Raw genomic sequence first — 12,660 nt, 5'->3', positions numbered from 1 at the left:
GTCACACACAGGGGGTGGGAGTGGGGGGGGGCGATGTTTCGTCAACTCGCCCAGCGGTTTTTTTGCAACGTCACGTCGCGCGGATTCAGTTCTCGTGACGTTGGGCGTGGATGGCGTCACATGCATGGGGTGGGAGAGAGGTGGGGGCGGGGCGCCGTTTCGTAAACTCGCCCGGAGGTTTTGTGACGTCACGTCGCGCGGATTCATTCTGCTCGAAACGAGCTCCCTCGTGACGTCACCCACACGAGTGACGTCACGCAGGGAGTCGTTACATGCAGGGGGTGGGAGAGAGGGGGGCGGGGACGCCGCTTCGTCATCTCGCACTGCGGTTTTTGTGACGTCACGTCGCTCGAACTGAGCTTTCTCGTGACGTCAACCACGTGAGGCGACGTCGAGGACGTCACGCGGGGAACTTTTCCGGCCGCTGGTTCTGAGTGACGTCATTCGCCCATTGTCATTCCCCATTGTTCGCGGAGAGGAATTGTGACGACGATTTCAACTTGTGCGTCTGACGCTGCACGGGGTGCCCATGCCGGTCAACCGAGACGGTTCACCCCGTATTCTTGTCCGGGGAAATTGAGTTTTCAGGTCCATACGGCGTACAGCCGTTTCAATGCGGGAAAACACATTTTTTGTGTCTATTTATGTGTTTCTCCCTTGCGATGGGACTTTGCAGGGTGAACGTTGAGATGTATAAGAGCAACGGGGGCTGACCAACAAGGTCTGAATTGGTCTGTCATGAGGTAGGCAGCACTGATAAGGGGTTGCCAGGTATGGGAGAACGACTCGGAATTCCTGACGAGCAGAGAATGCAGCAGCAGGAGGCACACACCACGAGCCGGCACGAACACTTGCCCACGCTCTGTGGCCCTCTGTATATTAAGGTGTTAACGGCCGATTCGTGAGTTGTTTATGCACGTGGGAGGAAAACCGGAGCACGGGGGGGGGGGACTGATGCTGTACCGCCTTCTCCTGGAATTGAACTGTACCGAGATTTGGTAACGGTATTGTGTTGAACTTTATTGCGGTCAACTTTACAGTTCCGATGAAAGACCGAGGAGTGTTGACTGATACTTATTATGTACGGGGTTGCTCTGTGGAAAAGGTGGCAAACCTCAAAAAACACAATTCCACAAGGAAAATAACTAAACAAGACTTAATTCACAGTAGAACCACCGCATTGCAGGATAATTAAAGATGACTGCACGGATGCATTGCAAAACTAAAATGTTATTAGAGCTTAATCTAAGTCATAATAGATAAAGATAACAAATTCCCCAAAAACATGATACTCTTTCAACATTTATTCATCACATGATTCTACATTCAATAACCACGTGTGAAAAAGTGTGAACCTTTAGATTCACTCACTGGCGACGCCCCTTGAGCAACAATGACTGCAACGAAACGTTTCCTGTAACCATTGTTCAGTCTCTCTCACATCGCATTAGGAATTTTGGTCCATCCCTTCTTACAGAACTCCTTCAAACTCGGTGCCATTTGGGGGTTGCCTTGCATGTGTAATAAAGGACTCTTTCACTGTGTCTGTCTCCGTTGTCCTTTATTGGGGTTCTTACAACTTGTCCCACACAGCCCTCGCTCAGAGCCTCCCCGCTTGGCAGCTCGACAGCTGCCGTCGCTCCCGTAGCCTTTCTCCACTCCGATGCAGCTCCGCTGCAGGTTTCCTTGTGCAGTCTTTCAGCTGCTCTCACTGCAGCTCCACCGCTGCTCCCCGTTCCTCCCGTGCCCGGTCACCGCTGGCCGACGGTGCTGAGTCTCACCGCGTGGCGATCTCGCCACTCTCCACCCTCTGCCCTCTGCCCTGCATGGCCTCACCCTGTCTTTATTCCCACACTCTCCTCCCGTCTCTTCCGGTTCTCTCCCATAAGAGCTTACCCCTCTCTCTCACGTGACCTAACCCCTCCCCCCCGTGACGTCATATCCGCGAGGCCGTTTATGCCCGCATTACACATGGACAGCTCGATTTAGGTCCTGCTACATTTCGATGGGGTTTAGGTCCAGACTTTTGACGAGGCCCATTGTAAAATGCGGAATTTCTTCTTCTACAGCCATTTTCTAGCTCTGCTTGTATGTTTAGGATCATTGTTTTGCTGCAAGACCCACTTACGGTTCAGTTTCAGCTCACGGATGGATGGCCTGACATTCTCCTCTAGAATCTTCTGATACAATGCAGAAGTTATGGTTGTGTCAATTATGGTAAGCCGTTAAGGTCCTGAGGCAGCAAAGGTTCCTCTGTTCAAAAGCAGTGTTTGGTTTTCGCCAAACATAACGTTTCTCAGAGTCCAAAACGTTCTACCTTTGACTCATCTGTCCAGAGAACATTGTTCCAGCAGTCTTGTGGATCATCTATGTGCTCTTTGATGAACTTCAGACGGAGAGCAATGTTCTTTTTGGAGAGCAGTGGTTTTCTCCTTGCTTTCCTTCCATGGACATCATTCTTGTTCAGTCTTTTTCTAATAGTCGAGTCATAAACACTCACATTAGCCAAGGTGAGTGGCCTGCAGGTCCTTGGATGCTTCTCTGGGGTTCTTTGAGACTTCCTTGATTTTCGGTTTGTTCTTGGAGAGATTTTAGTAGGATGATCGCTCCTGGGTAGTGACTGTGGTCTTGAACTTTCTCCATTTGTAGACTGTCTAACAGTGGGTTGGTGGAGCCTCAAATCGTTAGAAATGGTTTTGTAACCATTTGTGGACTGCTGAGCATCAATAACTCTTTTTCTGAAGTCCTCAGATTTATTTTGATTGTGGCATAACTTGTTTCTACACACCTGTATGGCGAAGAGCACACTGGCAAAGTTTCTGATCTTTATATAGGGTGGGGCCTCCTAAACTCACCCCTTAAGATCTACCTAAACACGTTCCTTCAGAGTGGGCAGGTAGGAACATGGTTGGACAGCGCATTCGTGCGATCCGTGTCACGCGGCGCAAGCTGCGTGGGGCAGCGCATCACGTGGTGCTGAGCCCGCCAGAAGCGCTCTATGAAATACAAATCGAGGGCGTGGCTATGCATGACAAATAATCCCTGGTGGGCAGTGTGGAACTGTTGTTCCTACCTGTATTATTTAAACACCTGATTCTAATTATTCCTTTGCGCTAATGAAACCAGGGATTCACTTACCTTTTCACATACCCTCAAGCTTAATTACTCATTGTTCATTAAATTTATACATTCTTTAAAATGCATGGAATCAGTTGCTATAAACTAGTAGGGGTGGGGAACCTCCAGCCCGCGGGATAAATAATTTGGTCTGAGCCTGCCAAGGCAACCGCACGACACGAAATTCAATAAATCTAGGTTTTTCATAGCAACATAAACTTAATTTTGTATGGCCGGCGAATGATGTTATAAATATTCAAATGGCCCTTGGCAGACAAAAGGTTCCCTACCCCTGTATACCATATTGGATATAAAAAAAACGGGTTTGATTCAAGAAGGCTATCGTGGTAAAACTATGAAATTTCCATAATTATCATTGGGGTTAACAATGTTTTTCTCAGCACTAACTGCTACATGACATACTCTATATAAAATAATTATCAAGCTTCCCAAAAGCACTCCAACCCACCTTCTAACCTCATCATTTCGATCTGATTTTTTAACTGCCCCTGGTATAAATGATCGTGAAAAGCAATGTACCAATGTCTCTAAGGAACGTGTTTAATCATTGAGTACGGATGTCATATGGACAGTTGATGAAAATATAACAAAACATTTAATTGTGCAAAGAAGCAAGGAGAGACACATGCTTCGGATTACACGGAGACATAAAAAGGAGAGTGCGGATAAGACAACATACCAAGGTTAGGTACAGCATACTGATCGTTAAGAATAGCGGGCGTAGGTAGGACACATCGCTCGTTGGGACGCTGACCGGTGGGTGATAATTATTGCTGAGTGGCAGCCAAGAACGGCCTGGTAGGCATCCACCATAGAGACAGTGATGAGATGTCGTCGGACCACGATGGATGGCGATGGCTTGGCGAGGCCTTCATCCGGCAGTGGATTGATCATGGCTGATGAAGATGACAACAAAACCACTTGCATCGCACGATTAAACGAATTGTTTTTTTTTATTTTAACGTGTTTTCAAAACAAACAGCAATATATTATCAAAACAAAATGGGTGGACACGAGTGGGGAGATGTTTGGAGAAGGTTGCCCGATTATTTCCTGCTCCCAAACCCTGTACCCCTTTGGCTGGACCCCTAATCAGCTGCCTTCGTTAATGCACGTTTTCATTAACGAGGAACTCTACTGAGGGCCCGTGACACTTGCACACTGTACTTTCCCTTGCGCGAATTCTCACACCTCCATTTTTGTTCCTCCCCACACACCCCATCCATCATTCCGCGTTTACTAATCACCGCGATGCAGCAAAGTTGCACGTGGCGAAAACACGCAAAGGTGGTTTTGGGTACGAGGAGCGCAGTTCTAAAATCATCTGCACAGATGTTTAGTTTACATGCAGTGGCATAGTGTGGTTGGCATGGGCCTTGGTGCAAGGAATGAAATCGTGTCCTCTGTCCAAATACCTCCACCCCTCTTCGAAGCCCATCCCGTGGGCCCTGGCGCAGTTGCACACCCGAAAGCTACACCACTGGTTGCAGGGCACTATGGGAGACGGCCCAAAATGCCGTGCTATGCGCGGGGCAGCTGGCTGTGTGGTTGTTACATGGGGGCGATCGGACAATTGAAATACATCAATACAGCTCTTCTCTAGTAACTACACACCTTGGCTGTGTGTCCTGGGCTGTCCCACATGAGCTTGCAGCTTTGTTAATAAAAAAAAGACACGTGAAAGTTGCAGTCAAGTGTGTCATTATGGCACTCTAGTGAGGTTGCCCTCACGTTTTAAAATGTAATAATAACATCACCTTACTGAAACTTTGCACACGTACAACCCATGTCAGTTCATTGCTGGATGGTTAGCCTCCCCACGCCATGCAGGTCGTGGGGGTTATTTCACCAAACTTTACCACGCTGCTCAATACGGGTTCAAGGAGGGAGCATAGAAGTGGTAGTCTAATAGTATAATAGTACAGAGCAGCGAAAAATTGTTACACTGCCCTCTACTGCCCACCACACAGCGTAGCGTGACAGCCACACTTCTTCTCACGAAGCTACAACCTGGTGTCGGACATACTCAGGACACACAACCTCGGTGTCTACCAGAATAAAAGCGCCGTTGTTTTGGCTGCGTGGTCGTTACCAGCACCGCCCGTCATCCCCGCCGACCAAGATGCAAAACCGAAGTCTCCCAGATCCCCGAGCGAGTGTGTAACACACGCGAGCCTGTGTGTCAGGCACACCGAGTGTGTAACACATGTTACTGTGTAACACACAGCGTGTAATACACGCCAGTGTGTAACAACGCGAGTGAGTGTGCAACACACAGCGAGTGTGTAACACATGGATATCACATGTTGATGACACGAGACAGCTTCTGCACGCGGTTCAGCAGCAAGTCGCCCTTCTTGATCGTCTCCTGGTACTGCCAGTTCTTGCTGTCTGGTCTGATACACACACACATTAAGAACCATTAGCCTGCGAGACTGCTGGGGCAAGTGCTGTTTGTAGTTCTACAAAGGTAATATCATCATCTTTAACACACAGGGGATGGTGTTGCAGTATGTTTCTGGATGCTACGGAGGCTGTAATGGCTAGCCTCAGACTTTCCTTCCAGCAAGTAAGTTCTGCTATAAAGCTCATACTTTCACACAATATTCTCAGGCTGATTTTTGTCTCGCCGGCAATTATCCTACCAGTGTAACATCCTCAAGGCCCTTTGAATGGGTAGCCAACACAAAGAAGCACAATTTATCAGGTATCTGACACAAAATCCACATCTGTTTTCAAACTCTGATGTGTATATTGTGCTGCGTCTGCGCCTCGGTTGTGGAATTCCCCAACGAAATTCGTTTAACTGACAATGTGGATAATTTTAAGTCGCATCCAAGACACATTTATTAATTCCGTTTATTCGATGTAGCTCTCCTTCTCTATTGGCCTTTCCTTAACCTTATTCTTACAAGGCGCCTTGAGACATTAGTGGAAGGCACCTTAGAAATAAATCAAAATTATTATTTTAAAAAACTGAGACACCCATTTTGGCCCCTGGTTATAGTGTGTAGCAGTCAGGCTTTAGAAAGGGAGATTAGGTCATTTAAATAAACACCATTCCATTGGTGTACACCAAGCACATGTAACCGCGGCCCCACTTCTCTCATCCAGGAGTTAAAGATAGGAGGCGCCACTTGCCTGTTTGTCTCCACAATCTCGTTCACTTTGTCGATCTTGCAGTGCAGCCTCCCAGCCGCGATGAACCGTGACAGCTCCCTGAGCACAAAGAGACAGTCATATATTTTAAAGTAGGTGACAGCCACTGATATTAGGGTTGCTTACTTCTGGATTTTTGCATTGTTGATAAACGCGTGTAAAAAAAAACATTTTTAAAAATCGACTATTGGTCCACCATCCATTACCAACGAACATTGATGAGTGTGGTGAAATATGCCCAATGACAAGACACACTATGATTATCCCATCATCCAGCAGTGGATTAACAATGTGCGCTGGTGTCACGGTCCAAATTTCCAATACCATTACATCTCAAGCATTCGAATGGGCACCCCCAGTGTCAGCTGTCCCTGTGCAGCTACAAGCTGACTCAGCACCATCCCTGCAAGTGGTCATTACTCTGCCAGTAGGGGGCCATAATTGCCACTGTGTCATGCCAAGTGAGCAATTTGACAGGAACCGTACATTTTTGTTCAAATATATTTTGCATGCAATGGGTGTAACGATGCGACGTGATGCGACGATCGATGACGTACTGGTCGACGAACTCGACGCTGACGCCGAACGCCTGTGCCATGTAGGAGAGCGTGAGCGAGCGGTACGACTCCAGCAGCTGGCTGTAGGCCAGGATGCGCATCTCCCGCACGTAGTACTGGTAGTGCGGCGCAAACAGCCGGTCAGCCTTCATCTCCTGCTCCACTTTGGCTGCACATGGGGGTGGGGAATGGGAGGGGGAGACATGGAACGGAACCGGGGAGAAGGGGGTGGTCAGGGTAAGGCTCGAACGGCGGATGGCGAGCAGATGGTGGCAGCTTGCACCGTGTATTGTTGCACGTTTGTGGTTTTTATTGAGAGTGTGTGTGGGCACAGCTGGGGATTCTGTGCGGTGTGGTGTCGCTGCTGTGAGAAGGAGGAGGTTGAGTAAGGTGAAGGTCATGTGCATTTGGGTTGAGGGATGCGAGCAAGGAGTTGGGCCGTGCGTGTGTATATCGGTCAGTCAACCCAGGGCACCCAGGTCCTGTGACCTCCTACCAGCAAGCCTTCAACACTTCACGTGACCTCAAGGTGCACCTTGCCTGGCACAAGCGTCATGGTGACATCACCGCCACTTAGTGGCGAATGGCGGTTGTGTTTGTTGTGTGAAGTGGGACGAGTTGGAAGTATGGCAAGTTTGTGATGGTGTGAGATTGAGGTGGGGTGAGGTTGTGTGTTGAGGTGAGTGAGGTGAATTGAATAGGGCAGAGGTGGTGAGTTTTGGGTTGGGGGAAGTGGTGGGTGTTAGAGGTGCTATGTCTGGGGCAGCACAAGATGACGCAGGTAGAATTGAGAACCCAGTTAAATCACAGCTCGGTGTATGCAAGTCTATGTATTGGTCTCGGTGTATGCAAGTCTATGTATTGGTCTCTCCGATCATCGGTCTATATATGATTATATAGGTCTGAATGTAAATCACTGGTAACTGAACTGAGGCCATCAACTCACTACACCTGCTTCTGAAAACAGGGTTTAATCACCATCGGGTGAAACCCGTATTCAAGCCCAGGATCTCTGAAATGCTGGCTCAGTGCATCTGACCCTCTTAGCAACCTCGTCTGATGTAGCCGCGTACATTTAAGCAGATGTGCTGACGAGGTGTGCGCGCCGCCACTTACCCAGGGACTGGAAGAAGGAGGCGTAGTGGCACTCGTAGAGGGAGAAGAGGTACTGGCGCACGGCCGGCAGTCCGTGCAGCACCTCCAGGATCTCCGCACCCTTAATCACCTGCGTGAGGGGACAGGGGACGGCACAGCTAAGCAGGGTGGGCCCTACACGATAACGCCAGTCTTACAACCAAAACACAATGTCGATTTACACAGTGGTGTATAAATGCGACCGCATTTCAAGACGATGGACAGAAACAGCGAGCAAAGATTTGTAGAGGGAAAGGGACCGACATAGGTAAAGGAAAAAAAGGGTCAAGGTCTTGTACCTGGATTTGAATAGGAGCATGGAGTGAAAATAATGGGTGGCTGGGACGAGTGAGTTCCAGACTGCGGGGGCAGCAGAGGGGAATGAGCGACCTCTCATTAGGCCAAGGTTGACTGGGAGCTTCGACAGAAATCCTTAGTTGCTGGAGCAGGAAGTGGTTGGAGGAGAGTAGAGTGCGATGAGAGGGGAAATGTAGGCAGGGGTGAGAGTCCCTGGAGGAACTCGAAAAGTGCGAGTGTGATCTTGGAATTGATTTGGGTTTGTATTGGGAGCTACACACACTTGGTCACACCCCCACACCTACTCTCCTGTCACACACATCGCTTCCCTCACACCCCCACACTTGCCTTCTCGCGCAGGTCGGGCCTCTCGAGCGCGATCATGCTGACGTAGACGGTGTGCGTGACGAACGTGCGGTAGTCCATCAGCTCGTACGATGTGAAGGTGGACACCGTGTCCAGGAAGAGCTCGGCAGCCCCCTTGAAGTCACGGATCGCCAGCAGGTACACACCCTGGTACACCTTCAGCCGGTTCCTCCGGTCCCAGTCACCGCCTTCCTCTATGAGGCTGCACGCGTAGGCAATCAACACAAACAACACCACAATGAACAAGGGTCACCACAAGAGCAGTTTGGCAGTTTCCATCCTGTTTATCGCAGTTTATACACGTGCGCGACACTGGGCAGTTGGAGGCAGCCGCCCTCTAGGAACAACAGAGGATGGAGGAGCGACACTAGCAACAACAAGCAGAATCCCGGGTGGCTAAAACGCAGCAAGTTGGCAGTGAGCAGCAAAAGGTAGTGCATCTGCCAGTCATCTCGGTCAGTCAACCCTTAACAGTCTAGTCTGTGATGTGTGTGTATTCGTAGCACGGAGCGCTATCCACTATGCCTCCACTCCCCACGCACACGGATACATATATACGTACGCACCTCTTGGCCTTGTCAATGTTGCGCGTGATGAGGTCATTGTCAAGGTAGAAGAGGCCGATGCGGATGAGGTAGAAGACGATGTCAAGACGATGGCCAAGTGCCACCGTCTTTTCAAACGTCTTGCGGAAGGCGGTGAGGCTCGACTCCTGCAAGGGGGCAGAGCGGCGTCACGGAGCGAGAGGACGACGCACAGCCCACGGTATCAAGGACACACACACGTTAATTTGACTACAAACACGGATTTAGTCTAATGACGTTAAAGACGGAATCCAAAACTCATGAATGGCTGCCCAGCATCGGAGGCAAGGTGTTAATATTATAGTTAGTATGACTGTTAGTGTTTGGAATGGTGTTACATGTTGGTATTAGGACAAGAACATGCGATTGTATAAAGATAGGTGTTAGTGCTAGTGCCAGTGTCAGCGCTGGCACTAGCCCATCAGTGCACACTCTCACCTTGTCCCCGATGCGCGACAGGTGCTCTGCACGTGCCAGCATGGCGTCGCGGATCTCGCTCTCGCCCAGGTTGCGCTCGGCGTCCTCCAGCGCCGCATCCAGCCGCGCCAACTCCGCCTCGTTGGCCGCGCGCATGCGGGCGAGGAGCGGCGCGTCCGGGCGCCATTTCAGATCGCGGCAGACCTCCTCGTAGAATGGCGCCATGTCTGCGGCGAGCACGCAATGCACAACAATTCCCATCGTTTAGCGAGTTGGATTTTGCAGCCGCTTGTGATTTGAGTGCAGGTCTTTCGGGCCAGGCCACATATGGAGCATTTCTTCCCTGAAGCTTTGGCCACGCACTACTGCAGACATCTTCAATAGTTTAACTCAACTTCAATTCCCTCTTTTCTAAATTTGACCTTTTTTGCCAGTATCAAAGTATGAAAAATAAGAATAGGTTTTAGCCTTTCTGGCAATAAAACACGTGTTAGGATTGTGATTTAAAGCTTTCGTGACTGCAGGGATTCATATTTTTGGTTACCGAAAGAACCAAGAATACGTGTTAGGATGTTCAAACACCAAATAGAAACCTTTTGCAAGGAATCATGTCTGCCTTAACCACATGTACGTGTTGTGAAAGTGCAAATAAAACATGCTCTGATAATATATGCATGGTCATCGAAACGTATTGGTCTGCTCATCGCGAGCTATAAATGCTGATAGTGCAATGTCTTAGTACTGTTCGCCTTTTGGCGTTGTTCTCTGGTCTGACAGTGGTGAGACTTGGCCTTAAAAAGGCTGTCTTTGGTGAAGGCCAATCAGTTTCAGGACAATGCCATATATTATAATCAGAGCATGTTTCGTTTGCACGTTCACCACAAGTGCGTGCGGTTAATGGAGACACAATTCCTTGCAAAAGGTTTATATTTAGTGTTTGAACATCTTAACACCTGTTTTATTGCCAGAAAGGGGAAAATATATTCCCTCCTTTCAGTTTGCCCGCAGTAGCGTATGATGAAAGCTTGAGAAATGACATGCTCAAAAGGCGGCCTGACCCGAAACACCACACTTAAATTCAAATCATGTTAAATGGGCGCACGGCACTGTGTTGATATTTTACACGTCCTCTTCTCCCATATTATCCTGGTTGTGCCATCGGGCGTCATGTCATAATACAAGATCTCTAGCAAACCAGTAACAAACCCTTTGTGTTGGAGCACGGCCCACCAAAGCGGATAACAAGAGCTACCGAAAAGATCCCCTCAAGTGAGTTCCAGTCCACACAGAAGGGGGCATCACCTCATTTAGTCTGCCACCGAGTGATGTTGGTTAAACGACAACCAAACTGATATTTGTTTTACGATCAAAGCTGAGATTTAGACCATTTAAAGTGCCGAACCAAACTTAACGTGATTTTTTTTGTGCAGTCATCGGTGACCAGGCTGACAGCATTAATTAGCTATACTTGAGCACCTTAATTCTTCACAGACCGATGCCCCTATCATGAAGCAGTTAATGATATTGATGATGTTGAAGACATTTCTGTTGTAAATTAAAAGGCATGATGCTGGCCGCTAGTGGCGATGATGATGGTAGTGGTGATGATAGTGGTGGTGTCGTGATGGTATTGTAATAGTGGCGATTAAGGTGATGATGGCGGTGATGATAGCAGGTCAGAAACAGATTATTCAATCTATCTGTGCAGATTTGTGTTATAACCTCTTTCCCACGTGAGTTATAACATTCCATATATAGACTTGGCCAAACATTCATTTGCAAACCCCTCCTAAAAAGTAGTCTGTAGACTCAGGTTTTTCTGGACAAAATGCATTTAGTTTGTATTAAGACCCAGTGAGGCATTTCGTGGATTAACAAAAAAAATTGCGGTGCTGTTAAGTGGAGAGCGGTGGCGCAGCGGTTAGCACAATTCCCTGTCATAACCACAATGCGTACTATTAGCCCGAAGAAAGCGGTGGATATTCCACGTTACTATGACGGGTTCTTCAGAGACAAACCCTACGCGAACTCCACGCTGGTCAACGTAGAAAAAGTTGTGCGAGACCGAGAACGAGGGGTTGGAAACTGTGGTTGACTATCGATTCCCCGCCACAGGGGCTGACAATCAGTGGCGAGTGACGTTTGAATGGATCCCGGCCCCCAGCCCTTTCCACTCACCTACACCAACCAGCAGTGGCTTGAGAATGGCTGCAGTTTGTTCGGATAAACTATAAGCGAACCCCTGTTTAAAAACAAAACAAAAATTAACTTTGAAGCGAATCCAGAATCGGGGCCTTACGCAGAGAGAGAAAGCCTCGGTCTCGCCTGGCCGGCCCGCCCGCCCGAGTTAATGCCGACTCACCGTGCCGCTTGATCGCGTCCATGAGCTGCGTCTTCACCGCCTCGTCGTCCCGGTGATCGTCCAAGCTGAGCAGGAACTTCCACTGCGCGATCTGCAGGTCGGGGTTCTTGGGGAGGCCCTCCTCCTCCAGGTTTTCGATGGGCATCGCGACGGCAGATGATGGCTGAGTTGGTGGTTGCTGCTGCTGCTGATGATGGGGAGCGGGGCGGCGTGACGTCACAGCGGAAGTGACGTCGCGCGTTACCGTCAGCAGGCCCCGACGCCTCAACGCACGAGGACATTGATTGTACTCATTATTTGTGTGGGGGCGGGGTTTGTTTCTTTTAAATGGAACACATTTTTTTACTAATTGGAGATTAAAGCGATTATACATGCGTTGGCCGCGGTGTACAAACACGATGAGGTTATTTCGATTATTTGGCTGGTATAAATGTCCATATGACATACCTGTCAACGCCTTATCTCAGTGTAATTCAGACCGTATTAGTCCCATCACAAGGGAGAAACACAAATAGACAATTATTATTTTTACCCGTATTGAAACGGCTGTACGCCATATGGACCTGAAAACTCAATTTCCCACTACAAGAATACGGGGTAAACCGTATGGGTTGACATCTATGCTATATCTATGTGTCTCTATGGG

The 12,660-nt window shown here is 48.7% G+C and overlaps 1 protein-coding gene across 1 annotated transcript; it reads right to left on the bottom strand.

Moving 5' to 3' along the window:
- Positions 1–4,072: 4,072 nt before the first annotated feature.
- Positions 4,073–12,255, bottom strand: PSMD6 (proteasome 26S subunit, non-ATPase 6). Its single transcript, XM_078614459.1, has 8 exons — positions 12,015–12,255; positions 9,674–9,879; positions 9,218–9,363; positions 8,634–8,853; positions 7,971–8,079; positions 6,855–7,023; positions 6,280–6,357; positions 4,073–5,534 (listed from the first exon to the last, which is right to left on the bottom strand). The coding sequence occupies exons 1-8, from the start codon at positions 12,157–12,159 to the stop codon at positions 5,438–5,440; spliced, it is 1,170 nt and encodes a 389-aa protein (XP_078470585.1). The 5' UTR covers positions 12,160–12,255; the 3' UTR covers positions 4,073–5,437.
- Between the last annotated feature and the right edge of the window lie 405 nt (positions 12,256–12,660).

The sequence above is a fragment of the Lampetra planeri genome, chromosome 44, assembly GCF_965212315.1.
Source record: "Lampetra planeri chromosome 44, kcLamPlan1.2.h2, whole genome shotgun sequence".
NCBI classification, from domain to species: Eukaryota; Metazoa; Chordata; class Hyperoartia; order Petromyzontiformes; family Petromyzontidae; genus Lampetra; species Lampetra planeri.
Note: the sequence above shows the minus strand (reverse complement) of the source record. Positions and strands in the feature narration are given on the sequence as shown.

Bases quoted from the DNA above. Each gene is read 5' to 3' on its own strand.
- PSMD6 (XM_078614459.1), bottom strand. From the start codon at position 12,159: ATGCCCATCGAAAACCTGGAGGAGGAGGGCCTCCCCAAGAACCCCGAC. The intron at 9,880-12,014 runs GTGAGTCGGCAT...TGCTCGCCGCAG, and splicing joins GGACGCGATCAAGCGGCACG to ACATGGCGCCATTCTACGAG. The intron at 8,854-9,217 runs GTGCGTACGTAT...CTACGCGTGCAG, and splicing joins AACATTGACAAGGCCAAGAG to CCTCATAGAGGAAGGCGGTG.